The 19252-nt window shown below is 44.0% G+C and overlaps 3 protein-coding genes across 4 annotated transcripts; 2 read left to right on the top strand and 1 right to left on the bottom strand.

Moving 5' to 3' along the window:
- The first annotated feature begins 134 nt into the window (after nucleotides 1–134).
- On the top strand, nucleotides 135–3386 carry clp1 (cleavage factor polyribonucleotide kinase subunit 1). Its single transcript, XM_047585658.1, has 6 exons — nucleotides 135–291; nucleotides 1012–1286; nucleotides 1442–1549; nucleotides 1659–1778; nucleotides 2181–2318; nucleotides 2422–3386. The coding sequence occupies exons 2-6, from the start codon at nucleotides 1014–1016 to the stop codon at nucleotides 3106–3108; spliced, it is 1326 nt and encodes a 441-aa protein (XP_047441614.1). The 5' UTR covers nucleotides 135–291; nucleotides 1012–1013; the 3' UTR covers nucleotides 3109–3386.
- A 1040-nt stretch (nucleotides 3387–4426) lies between these two features.
- zdhhc5b (zinc finger DHHC-type palmitoyltransferase 5b) lies at nucleotides 4427–15469 on the top strand. Of its 2 annotated transcripts, XM_047584730.1 has the most exons (12): nucleotides 4427–4554; nucleotides 5994–7500; nucleotides 7938–8059; nucleotides 8192–8349; nucleotides 9217–9389; nucleotides 9492–9594; nucleotides 9755–9846; nucleotides 10106–10238; nucleotides 10668–10776; nucleotides 10953–11059; nucleotides 11854–12782; nucleotides 13255–15469. In XM_047584730.1, the coding sequence occupies exons 2-12, from the start codon at nucleotides 7352–7354 to the stop codon at nucleotides 13358–13360; spliced, it is 2181 nt and encodes a 726-aa protein (XP_047440686.1). In that variant the 5' UTR covers nucleotides 4427–4554; nucleotides 5994–7351; the 3' UTR covers nucleotides 13361–15469. The 2 variants fall into 2 exon arrangements, 1 of the variants encoding a protein (XP_047440686.1); XR_007112812.1 differs by lacking the exon at nucleotides 4427–4554 and having other exon boundaries at nucleotides 11854–12886.
- Nucleotides 15470–15490: 21 nt separating this feature from the next.
- tmx2a (thioredoxin-related transmembrane protein 2a) lies at nucleotides 15491–19252 on the bottom strand. The gene is made up of 8 exons (XM_047584731.1): nucleotides 18977–19252; nucleotides 18784–18844; nucleotides 18272–18385; nucleotides 17412–17488; nucleotides 16946–17052; nucleotides 16598–16663; nucleotides 16087–16216; nucleotides 15491–15982 (listed from the first exon to the last, which is right to left on the bottom strand). Exons 1-8 carry the CDS (start codon nucleotides 19250–19252, stop codon nucleotides 15803–15805), a joined length of 1011 nt encoding a protein of 336 aa, XP_047440687.1. The 3' UTR covers nucleotides 15491–15802.

Below are 19252 nucleotides of genomic sequence, written 5' to 3'. Positions count from 1 at the left end.
GTTTACTTGCTTATTTTGTTCTGTAGTTTAGGGAATGATGTTTAAGTCAAACCAATACGTTTTGCTTTACATATGTAAGTGCATGACTTGATACAGATATAACTGTATTTTAATATGGTTCAATTTGCTCATGATCTTACAGACATTTAATTTCACGGTGGTCAAGCTGAAGCACACGTTGAATACCATTGGATTTGAGGGAAGTGACGTCATTTTTGCGCGACGGGCTGGGAACCCGTGCTTGAATATTAAACTTATTTTCATTCTACAAAAAGGGCTTGAAATAAGCATGTGAGTATTAAACACATAAAGGAATCAGTTCGTTAACATTAGTCTGACGTAATGATATGCATCTAGTACCGTCTGGGGTCTTTGTATACAGTTATTCCGCCGTATATTAGTAAGGCTCGATTAGCCGCGGCCTGGTAACGTTTCGCTGGGCTGTTAGACCGCGGTGTGCCGAAGTCAGTTTCCCACTTGGATGTGTTTGTCATGGAAGCATCATTTGCCCAAATCTGGCCATATCTCCAACCCGTTGTTTACGTCGGTGTCTTGTTTTCTGTTTTACACATAATCCTAACTGTAGAGGTTGAGAAACACTGGAGGGAACAGTCCTGATCACATTTAATACTCGTGGTTCTTTGGGTGCGATTGAGTAAAATTTAAGTTCGTAAACAACATCCAAATACCACTTACAAATCTGGTGTTTAACTGTATAATGCGAAGCACTCTATATGTTATTTTGTTTCATCTTAATGTTGAAATTATGTTTATTTAGCTGTCTGTTTACTCCAACGTACTGGCACGGTGGTTGAATATAGGACTTGCTGGATGTTTTACATGCAATTGCACTTTATAAACTACATTATATCATTAGTAGTGTTTGATGCATTGTGATCATGTTTAGTGTGTTCTTGTTGCACTATAGTGGTTTATTATTGAATCTGTAACTGTTAAGTGTGCTGCTGCTGATCATGCCAATTATTTGTGACCTGGAGTTTTTCTTTTCAGTCATGGCAACAGAGGTTGTGGAAAAGACAAGTGAAGATGCTCCAGCAACTGGAAAGGTCAGCACCAGGTTCGACCTGGAAAAGGAGACTGAGCTTCGGTTTGAGGTGGAGGCAGGGGAGGCAGCAGAGCAGGTTGAGTTGGAGCTTCTCACGGGAATGGCAGAGGTGTTTGGATCGGAGCTGAACCGCAACAAGAAGTACACATTTGGACCGGGCTCCAAGATTGCAGTCTTCACCTGGCAGGGTTGCAGTGTGAATCTTTACGGGAAGCCAGAGGTGAGCAAGCACCTTACTGAAAATTTAAATACGCTTTTTCTGAATGTTTTTTTCTGTTAGAAAGTATATGCTTATCAGATTTAAAACTGTGCTTTTGAGAGTTTTGCATAATTGATAAAAGGCTCAAATAACCAACACCTCTGGCATCACCACAGGTGGCTTACGTGTCAAAGGATACTCCCATGCTGCTCTACCTGAACACACACGCTGCCCTGGAACAGATGAGAAAACAGGCAGAACGGGACAACGAGAGGGGGCCGAGGGTATGTTTTAATAAGGAAAAACTTCTTTCAGGCGCCAAGATGTGTTACAGTTGTCATATCCCAGTAAAAGCAATTTAAATGAAAACTGAGCGATTACTTGCCCCCTTAGGTGATGGTAGTAGGACCGACAGATGTGGGAAAGTCAACAGTGTGCCGGCTGCTCCTTAGCTATGCTGTGAGGGTTGGCAGGAGGCCCACACTGGTGGAACTGGATGTCGGACAGAGTGGGGTAAGATGAACTGGCTCTGTCATTATGAACATTTTTACTAGACTACAGAAATTAGGAGAGTAGCACAAGCTGACATTTAAATCATTAGCATCGCTGCCTGTGGCCTGAATTATCTTGGAGTTATGCAAAGCTATACCACATCATGCCCTTGCCAAGTTACAGCCCACATTTTTATTATCCTCTTGACTGCTGGTAAAGAATGTGATTACTGCAGACAGAAATTTCCTTTTGGTCCCGCACTGAATTATAATTGTCAGTTATAATTGGACACAGACGAAGTTTATGCGGAGCAACAGTGTTGGGCTCTACTGTTCATTTTTTTTGCTTTCAGAGTAGCTCTGCACACATTGATTATGCTATTCTTAAAAATAAAAGGTGCTAAAGAACATTGTGGTCCTTCAGGTGTCTGTACCCGGGACAGTGTCAGCACTGTGCATTGAGCGTCCAGCAGATGTGGAGGAGGGTTTCTCAGTCCAGGCTCCTTTGGTCTACCACTTTGGCTCCACAACTCCAGGGACCAACATCAAACTTTACAACAAGGTGCAAAGAAAACTTCTGGGCCATGTCTAGAAACAGTATAAACTGTGTTGACGTTAGTGACTTTGTTTTCCTGTGCACACTTTAATCTTCTTCTCTTGTGTAGCTGACGTCATGCCTGGCCGAAGTGTTTTCCCAGCGTTGTGAAGTCAACAGGAAGGCCAGTGTGGGAGGCTGTATCATCAACACTTGTGGCTGGGTGAAGGGCTCTGGATACCAGGCTCTGGTCCACTGTGCCTCTACCTTTCAGGTGGATGTCGTGCTAGTGTTGGACCATGAAAGGCTATACAATGAACTCAAACGAGACCTCCCTCACTTTGTGCGGGTTGTGCTCCTACCCAAGTCCGGGGGAGTGGTGGAGCGTTCCAAGGAGTGTCGGCGGGACACACGGGATGAGAAGATCCGCGAGTATTTCTATGGTTTCCGCGGAGTCTCCTACTACCCTTTTTCTTTTGAAGTCCGCTTCTCAGACGTCCGCATCTACAAGATCGGGGCTCCATCTATCCCGGACTCGTGCTTGCCACTGGGAATGTCTCAGGACGACACACAGCTAAAACTGGTGCCCGTGACACCTGGGAGGGACCTCACGTATCATGTACTGAGCGTGAGCAGTGTCGAAGATGGCGACGAGGGAGCTAGAAAAGGCATAGTGGAGAGCCCCGTGTGTGGCTTTATCGTGGTAACGTACGTGGACACTCAGACACAGGTTATGAAAGTGCTGTCGCCAGCACCCAGACCATTGCCCAGACATACTCTGCTTATCATGGACATTCGCTTCATGGATATGAAATGAATCAACACCTCGGGGAAGAGGACTCAGAAGTGGAGGTCATGTTCAGGACATGTCCTTTTGCAGACTGTCTCTGAGCTCTCCTATTTGATATTAGCAAGGTCTACAGATAAATGATTCAAGTTCTGGTGGCAGTTGTAACTATTTTCCATTTTATAGACCACTGTGTACAGTCATTTGTAGTAAGGGATGTTTTATCAGTACTGGAAGGATTTTCATGCTATTTTGTTTTTATAATTAATGTTTTTCTTTTCTTGGGCAATAAATGTTTAAATGGAAAATGTGTGTTTGTTTTAATTATAGTGAGTCCACAGTCGGTATAGTTTTGGATCAAAAAATAGTTTTAGGTGGGTTTTCCCAGTGTCAGGATGGCTGTTTAGGAGCACTACAATGGGAGCTCATTTAATGTCTGTTATGTAAACACTTGGCATCTCACACTAGAGCTCAGTGAGTACCCTTACACAGTGTTTTGCACATCATTAACACGCACATATCTTCCAAAGAGGTATGACACAACTTTATTGCAACATACAGTACATTTCTGTACACATTTCTTTCAGTTCTAGATTATTTTGAACTTTTAGTTTCTATTATTCTTGGGCCTTAAAGGCTGCTTTATTAAAAGATGTCACTCTTCTGTGTCCCAGTTGACACATTAACTGTGTTTTCATTACTCCCATTATCTGCTCTAAACACTATTTTTAATCAGCAGCGTGTGGTCTCCCTGTGGGCGGATCTGCTATGGGGGTTTGAAATGACCATCTGGGTTCTGTGGTGAAAGCTTCACAACGAAGAAACCGTCTGAGACACCAATAATAAATGATTAATGGTTTTTATACGTCTGATAACTGATAATCCTCGTATAAAATATATAAACAGGAAAACACTAAATCAAATCTGATGTTCTTTTTGAAATGTTTAGCAAGCAGTGTGTCTAAGCAATATAATGCACTTAAAAATGATAGATGGGTAATTAAATAAATTACACCTTTAATGGTTTATTAATAACCACCTCGTCCACTTGCCACGATGATGTCATTGCTCAAACACTGGCCTCGCTTATTGCTGCTTTTAGTTGCACAATAAAAGCACTTAAAAAAATAAATGTTATATGTTCTTCCTCATATTACCTGTTGCAAAATTAGCAATTCGAGGAAAATGTTAACTTTATATGTAAGTGTTTCCACGGTAATACGTGTGTTGCCTAAGGGGTCAACACAATTAGTTTCAATATTTGATCATCGTACGCAATGTTTGTGCCGTTCGAATAGACCACACCCCCTCGGTCTCTGATTGGCTATTCGTCCCACCTGAGACGCAACGGACTACTTCCGGGATTCCGATGTCGGCCTAGCAGCAAGCTAAGGAGTTTGCTGCTAGCGGCTAACTCAAGGAGGACCGAAAGTATCCACACCCTTCTGACAAGACGGCTCGCACGTTCAATATTAGGTACGTATTCTGCCCGTTTTTCGTAGCGAATATTTAGCCGAAACTAGTTACAGTTGTCTCACCAGTTATCAAGGAAAGCCAGCCCGTTAGTGTAAAGCTTCTCTGTTAGCCAGGTAACTAACGCTAGCTAACTATTTTAGCTGTGGAAATGGACCGAGCAGTGTCGCAAAAACTTTCCAAGCCAGGAGAAAGCTCGCCGCCTGATGTATGAGTATGAATCGCGTTTAAATCACACGCTGCTTCTCGCTTAAACTAAAGCATGCCAGTGTCTGATACTTTGAAACAGTGGTGTGTATTTTATCGATGGTGATGGTGATGGTGGTGGTGTGAGAATATACTGGTAACGTTACTTGTCTTGACTAAACCTAGCACTGCCCTGGCCTGCTGTCTTAGGCTCGGTCTGTTTTTACCTTATTATTTAAGAAATGAAATGGTCGTCGATCTGTGGGTCTGTTTTTAGGAGACATGCGTGAAAGCGATTGTTATGTGTCACGATTGCTCGGAGAATTGATTAATGTGACCCGACCTGCCACTTAACGGCGCAGCTTGCTAGGTGCAGATTGTTGCGGTGACATGACAGGCAAGGCTCGACACGGAGATTTGGGGATTAACATCCATTATAGTCGGTGGGGGGGGGGGGGGATTTGTTGTGGGGCAGATGAGATGATTAACAACCGGCCGTGTGACGCTCTGTCTCGGCGGCTACATGTCTTTATTTGACAGTATGGGTGATTGTTGAAGAGAGAGGGGTGTGTCCAAACTATCAGATTACACTGTTAGTCAGGATCTGTTTTCACGACGCACGGACTAGTTGTTCATCTGGAGATAAGGAGGAGGGGGGATTTCACATGTTGAGTGTGTCAAAGGCGTCCAGCCTCGTCACCGATCGTTGTCTCCGCGGTGTTTTGAATATCAGGTAGTGGGAGGTGTTTCGTTTTACCACCTGAGGGCAATGAGGTGACAGCTGCTCGTTAAACGACGGAGAGCAGTTGAACAACTCCACTCATGAGTAATGGTGACAAGTGCGTGCTCATACAGAGTAATGCAAGAAGTCAGTGTGATTGTTGTGAAATCGGTGTGAAACCTTTGCCTTTGTCAGATAACTCTGCCCTCAAGCATGACACGGAAATTGACTGTGGACTAAGACTGTACCTGTAATGTGAAACATCTCCGGCGTAGTGTAGTATGATTGTATATCCTTGTGTTCTTCATCATGTCACTGTACGTGAAGCAACAGCTTTTTATGTGGAAATGCTGCTGCTGATAAAATATACTAAACAACAGCAAAATGCTTTATGTTTCTATTTCACTATTTCACGAACAAACTACAAGGTCGTATTTGGTATTTGTCTAGTACTAATTTCAGCTATAATCAATTTTGAAACATCATTTTTTTCCTCTACTGTGATGTATTTTTCTTTTTTTCTTTTTTTTAACAGGGCCATCCAGCACCTTACCCACGGACTCGGTGGGTGAAAGAAGACAAGGAGCCAAAGAACAAGGACTAAAATGTATCAGACTACATAGCACCTATGCTGTACATGGATTTCTTTACAAGATGCAAAATGGGAAGGGAGGTCTATCTGCAGAGAATTTGGAGATGGGAGAGGTCGCTACATCCAGACTCAGCCAAGTGCAGTGACACTTCTGTGACAAACACAGGGCTTCTCTATGGAATGAGCTGATTTTGTCCCTGCGTCGTCACAAGGACTGAAGACGGGATTCAAGAGAAAAGATCCAGGGGACCTATTTGAACTATTTTACTTGCAAAGGCAAGGCTGAGCATCTTTTCTTTCTTTCTTTTTTTTTTTTTTTTTTAAAGAAACTTTTTAAAAATAAATTCCACCTGGACTTTGTTCACGCATGTCTCCTAAAAACAGACCCACAGCTTTCTACCAACAGTTTTAAAAGTGAATTTGTTTGTTTAGTTGCCCCCCCCCCCCACTGGCTTCGTTTTGAAATGCTGGAACTGTCCCTCCTGCCGCCATCCTCAGTTTCTTCCACCCACCCAGTGCCTAAATAAGCTCTCTTGGGACTATCACAGAAGTCATCAGCAGCTGCTGCACTCAATCCTCTGCCTGTTCTCCTCCATGTGCTTCTGCTTTCAGCCTGCTGGCTTTCCACCCACTACCTCTTTAATTTTCTGCTCTTTTCTTTTTATATTAATTTTCCCTGGGAAGGACAATCAGAACTCGAGCACAGTGATACACTTTAGTATAAACACAGAGTTTTCCGAGTGTAGAGTAACCTAGATTGCTTCGGTGTCGTGCATGCGTGCGTGCGAGTGTCTGTGGTATTGTGTATATGCGCAGGAGTGGTAGAAAAGTACTGGTGCCAGGGAGCAGCCTGAGATTAGATCTATTTATGTATATTTGTTGCACCAAATACACTTACATTTAAGCCATACAAAAATATTTATGAATTAACTACACATATTTTTGTATCATATTGCTCTTGCACAGTTTTTGCTTTTGTAAGATTATGCACACAAACTAAACAAGCCGTGCACATGTAAGTAGAGCTATATATTACGATATAAAAACATCCTCTGTTTGTTTGTTTTTTAGTGATTTAATTAGTGCCCGGAGATATTCGCTGTCGGGATACAGGGCGTCCCTCATGTTTCCATTCAGCTGCTGCTTTGCATAGTGTTGGTTTTCTTTTCCAGTCCGTAGTCATGGCACCTCCTCCTAAACACCTTTTTCACCATTTTGACCTGTGAGAGTCCGCTGAACTGTAGGTAGACAGTAGATTTCTACCTCTCTCTCTGTCTTCCTCCCCTCTTTCTCCGTCTCTGATGCCGGGCTTCAGTGGTGGGGGGGTTGGGGGGGGAGTAGGTGGCCCTGCTTCTGCTCCTCCCCGTCCGTTTCGACCCAGCCGATATGTCCCGGTGTCTGCAGCCACTACTTTCCTTGTGGGATCCACGACTCTGTTCTTCTGCTTCACGTGAGTGGTCTACATCAAATACACAAACACACTCGCGCACAATTGCCCGCATATCCGCAATGTGCACCGATAATATTCGTGCTAATATGTATTAGCTAAATGCCTGTTTAAGTGTCCACATAATTTATATTCTGTTTGAAGAAACGCAATTTTACTGTTGTTTCTCTAACTTTCAGATAATTTTATCTGAATGCAGAGCTCTTCTTTCAGGAACACTTGCCCACAGTTTCTCACAATCGCACCTGTGAGCTGCTCATTTACAATCACACTCTTCCATTCTGGCCGCGATTAGCTTCAGTGGAGTCTTGAACAAATGCTTATCAGCATTTGTTCATGGGGTGTGGAGTGATAATTTTTCCATGCGTGTCTCGCCGGCGAGAAGTGACCACGCTTGTGTGCGTTGTAATGTCGTTCCCTCCTCGTTTAATGCTCTCCAGGTGTCCGTGGTTATCGGAGTATTTCTCCTGTGTCATTCCCATCTACAATGCCGTGATCTTCCTCTTCACCCTCGCCAACTTCTGCATGGCCACTTTCATGGACCCCGGAGTCTTCCCCAGAGGTGAGCACACGTGTCGGTTGGTGCGAGACTTCGCCCCGCGCACTCGCTGCTTTGGATTTTACAGTCGGGCAGCGTAATCGGCTGTTGTGTCGCGGACACATTCTTAGTTTTCTTATCTGTGCGTGTGTTCAGCTGAGGAGGACGAGGATAAAGAGGATGATTTCCGCGCTCCACTCTATAAGACAGTGGAGATCAAAGGCATCCAGGTGCGCATGAAGTGGTGCTCGACCTGCCGCTTCTACCGCCCTCCGCGCTGCTCGCACTGCTCAGTCTGCGACAACTGTGTGGAGGTAAACACACACACACACATACAGACACAATGTAGTGGTGGACTAGGTGGACTGTGTCTCCAGATTAGAAATTGATATATATATATATAAAATGTAAATAAAAGTCATTTTTCCCGGATTGTTCTTGATATTACTGTAGCTATGTTTTTTGATAATTTATTTAATGTGAGCAGAACTCAATCTTGTCTTTGTAACCTGTTTACCAAAACATTAGGTACGATAATGAAAATGAAAGCGTTCTGATAAACCAGTCCTGCACTAAACCCTCCTTCACGATTGTTATAGTGCTCAGTTTATGTTTAAAGAACACCAGGAAGGTGGTAATTCAATCGTGTGTTCATTTTGGAGGATGTAGTCTGTGGACTCTAGCCCACTGACTAACATGGGGGCGTCAAAATAAATTCTGTAGAACTGCAAACTCTAGCCCTAAAAATGAAAACGCTGTTGAATCAACAGCTCTCTCAGTTATTTGAAACAAATGCTGGATACCATAACCTTAACGAGGGTAAGATTTAGTGCTAAACTGTTACATTGAATGCACTTTTATTTATTTATTTATTTATTTTTACACTAGTGTACCTAATGAATTGGCATATGAGTGTATATGTGAAAGTCCTGGGCTTGGCACCACTTAAACGGATGTTACATCTGTCTGTGTGATGTGCTTTAGATTTCACAGTGATCCTCTGTAAACTCCTGTGTGGCTTGACTGCTCAGCCCAGTTCTGGCCTATTCTTAGTTTTCCATGTGTGAACGTGGGAGGTGGAAACTGTGCGGACATCTGATTTGCTCCGTAGTAATCGCTGCTCGTCGTCCTCTCTCCCGTCTCCGCCAAATCTCATACCCTCTTGTCCTTTTCCCTCTCAGGATTTCGACCACCATTGTCCGTGGGTGAACAACTGCATTGGTCGTAGGAACTATCGATATTTCTTCCTCTTCTTACTCTCCCTAACCACCCACATCATAGACGTGTTCGGCTTCGGCTTGGTCTATGTGCTGCACCACCGGCAGCAGCTGGACACGCCACACGCCGCCGTTACGTATCCTTCGCCTGCCGCTCTGTCTTGTCTGTTCCAGTCTTAATCACATTATTACACGTACCTGAGGGTTTTTATTTGATCGCCTTGACCCCCTCTCCTCAGTATGGCTGTGATGTGCGTGGCTGGTCTGTTCTTTGTCCCAGTAGCCGGACTGACTGGGTTCCACATAGTGCTAGTGGCCCGTGGTAGGACCACAAATGAACAGGTATGTAACAAGAGCTGTTTGCATGCGTCACATCTTGCATCACTGAATCAGTTTAGACACATTTTACTCCCCTGTGTTGGTTACATTGGCGTCCATATGGGTCGAGAGGTATGTATAATTAAGCGTGGTTGTTTTTGTTTTTCCCTCCTTCCCACTGTAGGTGACAGGGAAGTTTCGGGGAGGCGTTAACCCTTTCACCAACGGCTGCCTGAGGAATATTTCACACGTGCTCTGCAGCTCCCAGGCCCCGAGGTCAGCCTCTCTCTCTCTCCTCTCTGCACTCATCTGTTTACTCTCCACCTTTAAGACTCTGCTCCGCAATCTTTTTCCACTGCCTCTTTCTTTCCACGGCGCCCTCTTCTTGTTCACTTTTCCAACTTCCTTTTTTTATTGTTCTCACTTGTCTTTTCTCAGTTAATGGAATGTGTGAGTGCGGGCCCTGTGCATTCTGGTGCAAGATTTTGTTTGCTTGCATCATTTTTTAAATTTTAAATCTATGGATGCTTTCTAGGTACATGGGCCGGTGGCGGAGCCGTCAGGCGGTGGAAGTGCAGCCGCCGTTTCTTAGACCAGCTCTGACTGAGGCCCAGCTAGAAGCCAAGATCCTGGACAACGGCATCCAGAATGACCGGCACAGCACCAGAGTGAGTGAAATGAAATAAAAAAAAAAAAAAAAAAAACATGAGGAAACATGGATTCGTAAAGAGACGAACTCATCATACTTAGGCATTTTGAAGCCTACTGGTATATACCGCTTGTTTGACTTTATATATTATTACTCTGAGATGAAATCATACACTCACACACAGTTGTCTATGAGTAGAAGAGTTTTCTGTTTCGACCATTCAACAGATGATGGAGAGCAGTAACGCATAAATCACGAAATTACACTGAAAAACTTTCACGTTTGAATCGGCTGATAAACTTTGTGTCGCAGCTGTTGCCATGGATACGGGTGCCAGTTGTAATTCTGTGAACCATTAAGTTAATAGAGATGCATTAAATCCCCAGTTCTGCTCTTCTTCTTTTTCAAAAAAACAAAACAAAAAAACATCGCATTTTTATTTTCCCAGTCCAAGAGCAGTCTAGACCAGATGGAGAGCCAGTCAGCTGATGCAGAGCCTCCACCGCCTCCAAAGCCAGAGCTTCGTTACCCTGGCCTGCCCCGTGCTGACACGGAGGGTAAGACACACACACAAATACGCGGTTTCAAGTGAATCTATGTACACAGGTATATCACCTGACAGGAGCGTTAACCGTTACGGCCGTGGAGTGTTTTTACCGCCTTCAGATGAGTGTTTGTTTTCTAATCACAAACACACCTTGTTCAAATGTCACTTTTGGTTTCTGTTACTCAGAGAGCAGCTTGTTGACCGAGGCTCCGCCCACACCTTCAATGTACAAGTACAGACCAGCATACAACAGTCCAGGAAGGAACCACACTGCCCTCACGCATCCCAACAAGGTACGTGTCCCCTCACAGCTGCACACGCTGAAGTGTACTGGGCATGACATACATACTGTGTATCGACGTAATACTGAGGGGTTAGTGAAGTTTATCGCTTGAAACGCAAGAAAATGTTTAGTAGTTAGAAATATTTTAGAGCAGAACAGACAGATGTGGTTAACTTAACAGCACGAAAAGGAGCAATGAAAGCAGAACAAAGAATGTCCTGTTGGTTACTGTGACAGGTGGACTGGTGGCTCCCATTTCTAATTTACTTTGTGGTTAATACATGCCCCTCTTTTTTTTGTTTTCACTTTAAATTGATCATTCAGTGGCCATCGGTTGATCAGTAAGTCTCAGTGTGTGTGTGTGTGTGTTAGGATGTGTGTGTGTGTGTGTGTGTCCCTCTTTGGCTGTTTTTGTGCGTCTGAGTGGGTCTGTCCTTCCCCCTGAGACTGCATTGACTGGAATGTGTATGTACCTTACGTGTATTTCCATTCATGTGTCGACACACACGGTCTTTGACATGCAGTGTCAGTGCTTGTTCGAACCAGTCCGTGTTTCCAGTCCAGTAGTGTGATGATGGAGTAGAGCACTGGTCAAGCATCCAATTCTCCCCACCACTTCTTTTTTTATGTCAGAATCTGTTCAGCTTTCTGTGTTACGTTTTCTGTTCCCGAGGTAAGATTGTAATTTGCGTCTTCTTTCCACTTCACTCCTGCTCTCATCTTTCATCATACTTTCCCTTATCCTCTCGCCTCTCTACTCTTTGGCCCGTCTCTGCTCTTGTGTCTCACCTTTCCTCTCCTCAGATGATGCGTGGGGAGAGTCTTGACTCTCCGTCTTCCTCCATCCTCCAGTCTAGCCGTCAGCCTAGCTATCGCTCGGAGCCGAGCAGCCTGGATGGGGCCACAGTGGTGGGGGGAGGTGTAGGGGTGCGCAGAGGGGGAGGGGAGAGGGGTGAGGGCCCCGGGGGCCCTGGCGGGACTGCTGGGGGGATGTCAGGGGGCATGTCGGGTTACTCCCTGACTGGGCGCTCCTACACCTCCTACCCGTCCTCTCTGGTCCTGTCCACTGGCGGCTCACGCTCCTCCAGCCTTCGCTCAGCACACACTGCACACAACCCGCTGGCCACGCTCCAGTCGGAGGGCACCACAGACACCAGCTACAAAAGCCTGGCCAATCAGACGCCTCGGAACGGCAGCCTGTCCTACGACAGCCTGCTGACGCCGTCCGAGAGCCCCGAGTTTGAGTCGGCCGCCCACGAGCTGTCGCCGCAGAAGCCCCGCGCTCCGTTTCCGTCGGCGATCATGACGGGCCGCCCCGAGATGGTGTCACCCAGCACCCCGCTGCAGGGCTACACGTCGCCCTTCCTCTCGGCTCAGATCGCCCAGCAGAGGGAGGGGCAGCTGCTCCAGGGCTCTGCCACTTTCTCCTCCCCCCATAGGGCCTACCTGCGTGCCGTCAGCCCGCCCCCCCACTCCTCCGCTAAGCTTCCCGAGCACTTGCTCCAGCATAATCAGGACTTCTCTTCCCGACCTCCTCGCAACCTTTCCTCCTCGTCCTCTTCCCCTGGGGCGCGCTCGCTAGAGCCCCCTGTCTCCCCGCCGCCCCGCGGCCTGTCTCTGGGCAAGTCCCCGTCTTACGCTGGGGAGGCGGGGCCTCAGCACAAGCCTCGGCCCGCAGGAGGAGGCGCTGTGCTGGGAGGGGGAGGAGTCGGAGGAGGGCACCAGGCTCCACAGTGAGTAGTGATCCGTCGCCCGGTCCGTCAGCCTCCTTCTCCCTTTCCTCCTCTTCTTCCCTCCCGGTTTGTGTCAGCCCTCTTCTTCTTCTTCCCTGATCTGTGTGAGTCTTCCTTTTCCTCTTCCAGTTTACGGCCTTGTTCAATATTCAAGAGTTGTGTATGCACGTGTGCACTCGAGTCATTTGAATCTGTTTTTACATTTAATGCATGCCTTTGTGTGTTAAGCTCTGGGACAGCATGAGTCACGGTGCTGCTGTTTACTTGTGCCCTAGGGCCTTTTTTTGTTAACCTCCTTTCCTTAAATGCCTTACAAGATCCAAGGTAGAGAAACGTTTGCTGTTTGTCGTTTTTTTTGAAGTAGAACCACTCACCGCCGCCTCCCCTCTCTCCTCTCTCCTCTCTCCTCATTCCTAATGTGTCTCCTCTCCTGCTCCCCATTTCCTCCCCTTCCGAATGGCTGTCCAACCAGATCCACCTCTCGCCCAGTCTTGGCCAATCACACCACATCCAAACCTGGGGGTGGAGTGAAGAAGGTGACCGGTGTCGGAGGGACCACCTATGAGATTTCGGTTTGAGCGACAAACATCCCACACGGTCTGTCACAAGGACGGGACGAAGTCACTGGACACCTTCCACTGTTCTCTTACCTGAGCTGGATATTATTCACGACTGCAGGCTCCTGAAAAAAATGACTGTTTTCTGCTGCAATGGACTCAAGGAGCCGACCTGTCTGGTACCCACTTTGTTATCTTTGTAACGCCACTGGCCGTTCTTCTCTGCCAGCCTTTCAGACATGAACAAAGAGTGAGTGAGGGACGCTGGTTCAGTTTAAACAAGGATCAACTGTCTCCATTTATCCACTTTGTGAGCCATAGACTGATGTGACTGTATCATCACGGTTGGGTACTGATGTGTCTATAAGCATAGCTATTCAATGATTTGCTATTTTACTTTTGGTACATTAGCACATAGAGTATTGACAACGGTGTTGAGGAACGGATGGACTTGATCCAGTGGATGAGTGAGGATTTAGGACTGCTGACCAATAGAAACGTTTGAACGGACCACACAGCCTGTATGTTGACGAAGAATCATGGAGGGAAGAGTCCGACCTATAAACACAGTATCCTTTTAGTTTTATAAATCTTTTTTTAAATATTGTTTTATATAAATGTATAAAAATCTTACAGATTATTATTGGGTCAAATTGTCAGGTATAGAAGATTATTGATGAGGGTGGCAGATGTACTGTATGTAATTATTCATGAAAGCGATTTCAAATCAGTTGCCTGTTTTGAATTGATGGCTGCATCAGCCACTCAACGAGCTCTTACTGGAAAACAGTTCATCATCCAGAGAGAATGATGATCTTTTGGACAACTTTAAGTCGCAAATTTATCGAGCTTAATTTCTGAAAAGCCACAAAGAAATTTTTGATCCTCACAATCGCAGCACAAGCATCTTTGTGGAATGTACGCTTGTAATGTTAATGCTAGAGACATTATGCAAAATCTGTTCGTAGCTTTAAGATCATAGTGCGTCTTTTGGTGTTTATTTTTTTTTTTCTTCCTTCTTTTCTGTAATGTTTTGTCTTGTCAGTCAGTCAGTCAAGATGCTAGCAACCTTATACCTTTAACGGATGGCCAGCCAAAATAGGGGCAGCGAGGGAAGGGCTTATTTATTTCACCAGACAAAACAACCTTGTAGCTCTGGAAACGATTTCAAACCAGTCTCTGTTCCTATTATGTAAGTTTTTTTTTTTTTTTTTTTTTAAAAAGAAGAGGAAGTATGAATATTTTTTATTGAAAAAAAAAGTATAAATGAAAGTGTAAATGCCACTAAATAGATTAATGAGGGACTGATTTGCAATGGTAGACTCTTGATTGGTTTTTGCCTTGAGACTATTCTTAGTGAAGCAAGCGTGTTTTTATTTTTTACACTTTTCTGAAAAAAAATTGTAAGGCAGATTTGATTTTTTTTTGATTGTTTGCTCATTTATTGTTAAATTTCTGTAAAGGTACAATTTGTTTTTGTTTTTTTTTGGTTTGTTTTTTTACCCACCGTCTTGTTGAGAAACGACTAATTAGAAGAAGGGAGGTGTTTTGTCTTTCAAAATTGGGCATTACAATAAAGGGTTTATTTATTTCTTCTTCTGTCGAGGCCCACAGCAGTGTTTGCAGCAGAATGTGAAAGCTGTCTGAGTGTGGCACATTTTCTTTGGCGCTTGAAGCACACGAGTATCATTCGTCAGACCCAAACAACTGCGTTGGGATTTGTCAACCTTACCAGGCTTTGTCTTCGGTGTGCATGTGATTTACGTTAGTTGTGCTGAATGCTTCACTGGCGTGCATTCTTGTGAGATTATTGTCAAACACCCGCCCAGTCTGCGTGTGGGTGGCATCAAGAGAAGAAGCATCATTAATGGCACAAGCGGCCGTCGTGCAGAGATAAAGAGTTCTTGTGTTATTTCTCTTCCAGCTCTGGCCAACGATGGTGGCCACTGATCAATCTGAAACTATGTGAGTATAGCAAGTATACATCTGCGTGAGATAAAATATCGCTATTGTGGGCTGTGTTGAATGGAACGAGTTTCACGAATATCTGTAACATGAAAAACATTTCCAAAATGGCCTTATAAAGAATTTTTAAAAAGATGTCTTCTCAGAATAAAAGGTCAAACTGTTGAAAAGTGAACGCGTCGTGAATCTGTTTGCACACAATCTTGTAATCACTTTTTACTTTGGCTTCAAAATATGACAAAAGTAAACACAATACTCGCAAAATACAGACAGAGTAGTCTTTTCATGAGAAGAAAAAAAAACTGAGTTATAAAATATCCCCAAATGAGCTGCATCGTAGCGGCAGGCAAATGTTTTCTGGCTTTTTGAGTATTCGTGTTTCACAGTAAATGTGACAATATCTTTTGGCTGCATATGTTTTCTCTCTCCATTCCATCATGTTCTGGACTTCTACAGTAATGTAAGGCATGGACATTTTGGGAACAGGTCTTCCCTCTCTCACTGATCTTTCTTGCTCTCTGTGGGATGCTCTTGGTTGTCGGTTTCAGAATGAAGCTCCCCGCTGCCCTCTTCTGGCTGAGTGCCGTTCGCCTCCTCTTCCTTCAAAGCGCGTGTTTTGTTCAGCTTCTTGGCTTTTTGGAAGAGCTCGTTGAGGTTAAACTCCCTGATGATGTTCTCCTAGGGGACAGCATTTATGATCAGCATAACTGTCTGCACGAGTAAGCAAGACACACATACTCCGTCCATCCTTGCTGTGTTAATTAGTAACGGAATAGACAAACCTCACTGAAAGTCCAAGACACTGCTCTCCCTTTATTGTCCACCATGGGACGTCTCATTATTTCCTTCCCTCCTTGAAACAGCATCAGGGAGGGCAGCTGCTTCGCCAGAGGAGACGTGCTAACTCTGTACCTGTATTGAAAGAACAAATTTTATCAATGGCAATGAGCTACAACGTCGCTAATCAGCAAGTACTCATTTGAGGACAGAAGACATTGCAATTCTGTCTGTGCACAGCCATGTTCAGGTATTTAAATAAACAGTTTTATATTTTGTTACACATTAGTGATGTTATTATAATATAAAAACAATTATAATATAAATAATGAAATAATACCAGTGTCCACGTATGAGGAAATGGTTTTCTTTTTCAAAAACTACTACTTCCTGTTCAAAGATGATGCTTAGTTTTTATGTATCTTAGGTCCTAGTAATCAAAAATTTAAAAAAGCAGACCATGTAAAAGATCTGGTCTCAGGAGGTTAAAGCTGAATCATGGAGACAATGACTGACCTCTGTGAAACTTCTCCATAGCGACCAATGTCCACCTTCCCAAAGCGGAGTCCAGCAGAGTTGTATCTGTTGCAAGCAAGGGAAGTTGCACAAAGACTAGTTCAGACATCTTAAATGTGGACTAGCAATGAACTCATACAGAACAAATGTCTGTGAGTGTATGTTCAATCATATATGAAATGATACTATGAAAAGAACAACCATACTTCATGGTTACTTACTAGTGCAACTGATTGCAGCAATTAAGCCAATCTTAACCACACATTAAACATGATGTTAACAGCTGAATGTAACATAGAAACCCCGACTAAGCCATAGTTGAGTAAAGACAGAAGACATAGTTCTCACTTGAGAGAAAGATCAGCGAAGACAGGAGCAAAAGACTGGCATTCAGAGGACCAGTTTGCGTAGAACTCGACGATCCAGGTGACACGACTGTCCTTCTGCAGCTCCTCCTAATGAACCAATAACATGAAATTGACTTAGAACATATAACACTGGTGTGGCTCTCCCAGCTAGCATTTACATTTACTGTAATGTGGGAAGTCATTAATTAAGGAGATCTAATATTTTTTTATTTCAGTTTCAAAGTCTGACACTTAACAGTTAATATATTAAATGGAAGACTCCCACTGTAATTGATGGAGACAAAATTAATGCAACAGTATCTTTATATGTTTATTATACTGTATATAAATTGTATGAGTAAAACTGTGATAAAAAGTCACAACAGGCTGAGCTGAAACTCCCAGCAGTTGTGTTTTCATTTAACATCAGAGGCCAAATGTTCCTCTCCTGCAACAAAAGGACTCACGTCTATTGTGGTGTCACTGAAGTACTTGATGTACTCTGGGCCCATGTAGACAGGTGGCTTACAGGTCATGACGAACGCTGGAGACAAAACACAGATAAACACAATGAGAAGTTTACATTAAATAACGTTAATAAGAACTTTTTCTGCATCTAAGCTGAAAATCCTTGTTATACTTGAATACATACTAAAAATCTTTTAGTTTTGTTTTAAGTTGAGGTTTGGATTCAGTTTGGCAAAGTGCACGTTATAAAACTAAAAGAAGAATATGAAAGAAAGGTTTAGTGATGATTTGCACAGACAGATCAATGATAATACAATATAACGCTCAATGTCACTAAATATGACAAAAAAGGAATATATATACACGTAGATATAAGTCAATATGTTGCTTTAACCAAGATCTGGATGAAATGGGCCGACTTGTTCGAACTTTTAAAATCTTAAAATCTCGTAGACACTAGGAATGTGTAGTGGATGAGTTATTTACTTGAAGCCGTTCCTTGCATTATATCAGTGCAAAGACTGAATGACTGAGTGGTGTGGCACAAAAGAAAAATCAACTGATGCCTCTAAGGGTGGTTTTACAACACTAGTGTACCTGAAACAATGATTAATGGCTAACTTAGCGTTGGAGATGGTTTACATGTTGCCGTAAGTCACAATGTTGGTGATTTTCATTGGTTTGGACAGTCATCGAATAACAAGAGCGCAGAGTTTACTACGTCTTCTGTACAATTTGCAATCTGGAGCACAGGTGGTTTGTACCACGCAGTTTACAAGGAACACTAAAGGTTTTTCTAAGCATCAATGACCATAACTCAGGTGTGTTCATGTGCGGGGGAAGGACTCTCAACACTGACCGAGACACAAGGCAACGTAGAGGATGCCGAGCCGGATGTCCAGCCTGAAGAAGAGGATGACGTTGGCCACTTTGCTGAATAAGAACAGGTTGCCTATGTGCTGCTCCAGCGTGACTGAAAAAGAGACGGGGGGGAGGGAGGAACAATGAATGGAAACCTTCTCCTTGTTCACCAAGGTCAGAAGAAGGTGGGATTGCACTGCAAATGTAATGTTTACACAACAACTTCCTGGATGTGGCTCACTATTGTGAACCGCAAATCAGACCACAAATTCCTATTTGGTTAAAGTTTAACATGCACACGTTAGGAAGACTCATACCTACTGATGTTGGATACGACTGAACACACAAAAAATCAGTTATATCTCATTAGGAAATATATTCATTCTGATGCTTTCTGTGGTTTATTGGGTGTTGTGACTGTTTACATAGTAAACAAACACATGGCATGAGTGGGTTTACACATAAACATGTGTGTGTGTCGGTGTGTGTGTTGGGGGGATGGTTACTTACTGGCTCTTCTGTTCTTCATCATCACTATTGCACTGAGAAACATGAGAATCTCCAGCTCCCTCTGTGGAATAAAAAAAGACACATGTCATGAAACAACTCCGAGAGACATGTGAGTAAGTTAGCAAACTAGTCTGTCCCACCACATTTAGCACCAGGCAGCACAGCAGCGCAACACTATCCCCACCACGCTCACCCAGTCAAAGTCGCAGGAGTTGCCGTCCTCTCTCTGGGTCGCCAGGTGCTCGCATAGACCTGGAGCCTTTCTGACCACCATAAAGGCTATGGTCATGAAGAAAGAGGTGATATAATACGGCTTCAGCAGCCATTTGTAAATCTGAGGTAAGTGGTACAAGAAGCCACAAAGTCCTGTGATTAAGCCCATGCTGGCAGCCAGAGACGACACCTCTCCAGGACGGGTTAGAGGAGAAATGACAGCTGCTGAACTGAGCGACCAAGTTACATCGCGCAT

The sequence above is a fragment of the Mugil cephalus genome, chromosome 5, assembly GCF_022458985.1.
Source record: "Mugil cephalus isolate CIBA_MC_2020 chromosome 5, CIBA_Mcephalus_1.1, whole genome shotgun sequence".
NCBI lineage: Eukaryota > Metazoa > Chordata > Actinopteri > Mugiliformes > Mugilidae > Mugil > Mugil cephalus.
The sequence above is the reverse complement of the archived record's forward strand: the minus strand, read 5'-3'. Positions and strand labels throughout refer to the sequence as shown.

Excerpts from the sequence above, each read along its gene's own strand:
- clp1 (XM_047585658.1), top strand. The coding sequence starts at position 1,014 with ATGGCAACAGAGGTTGTGGAAAAGACAAGTGAAGATGCTCCAGCAACT. Across the intron at positions 1,287-1,441 it reads ATCTTTACGGGAAGCCAGAG|GTGGCTTACGTGTCAAAGGA; the intron begins GTGAGCAAGCAC and ends GCATCACCACAG. Across the intron at positions 1,550-1,658 it reads ACAACGAGAGGGGGCCGAGG|GTGATGGTAGTAGGACCGAC; the intron begins GTATGTTTTAAT and ends TTGCCCCCTTAG.
- zdhhc5b (XM_047584730.1), top strand. The coding sequence starts at position 7,352 with ATGCCGGGCTTCAGTGGTGGGGGGGTTGGGGGGGGAGTAGGTGGCCCT. Across the intron at positions 8,060-8,191 it reads CCCCGGAGTCTTCCCCAGAG|CTGAGGAGGACGAGGATAAA; the intron begins GTGAGCACACGT and ends GCGTGTGTTCAG. Across the intron at positions 10,239-10,667 it reads ATGACCGGCACAGCACCAGA|TCCAAGAGCAGTCTAGACCA; the intron begins GTGAGTGAAATG and ends TTATTTTCCCAG.
- tmx2a (XM_047584731.1), bottom strand. The coding sequence starts at position 19,252 with ATGCGCGATGTAACTTGGTCGCTCAGTTCAGCAGCTGTCATTTCTCCT. Across the intron at positions 18,845-18,976 it reads ACTCCTGCGACTTTGACTGG|AGGGAGCTGGAGATTCTCAT; the intron begins GTGAGCGTGGTG and ends TTTATTCCACAG. Across the intron at positions 17,053-17,411 it reads TCAGTGACACCACAATAGAC|GAGGAGCTGCAGAAGGACAG; the intron begins GTGAGTCCTTTT and ends TTGGTTCATTAG.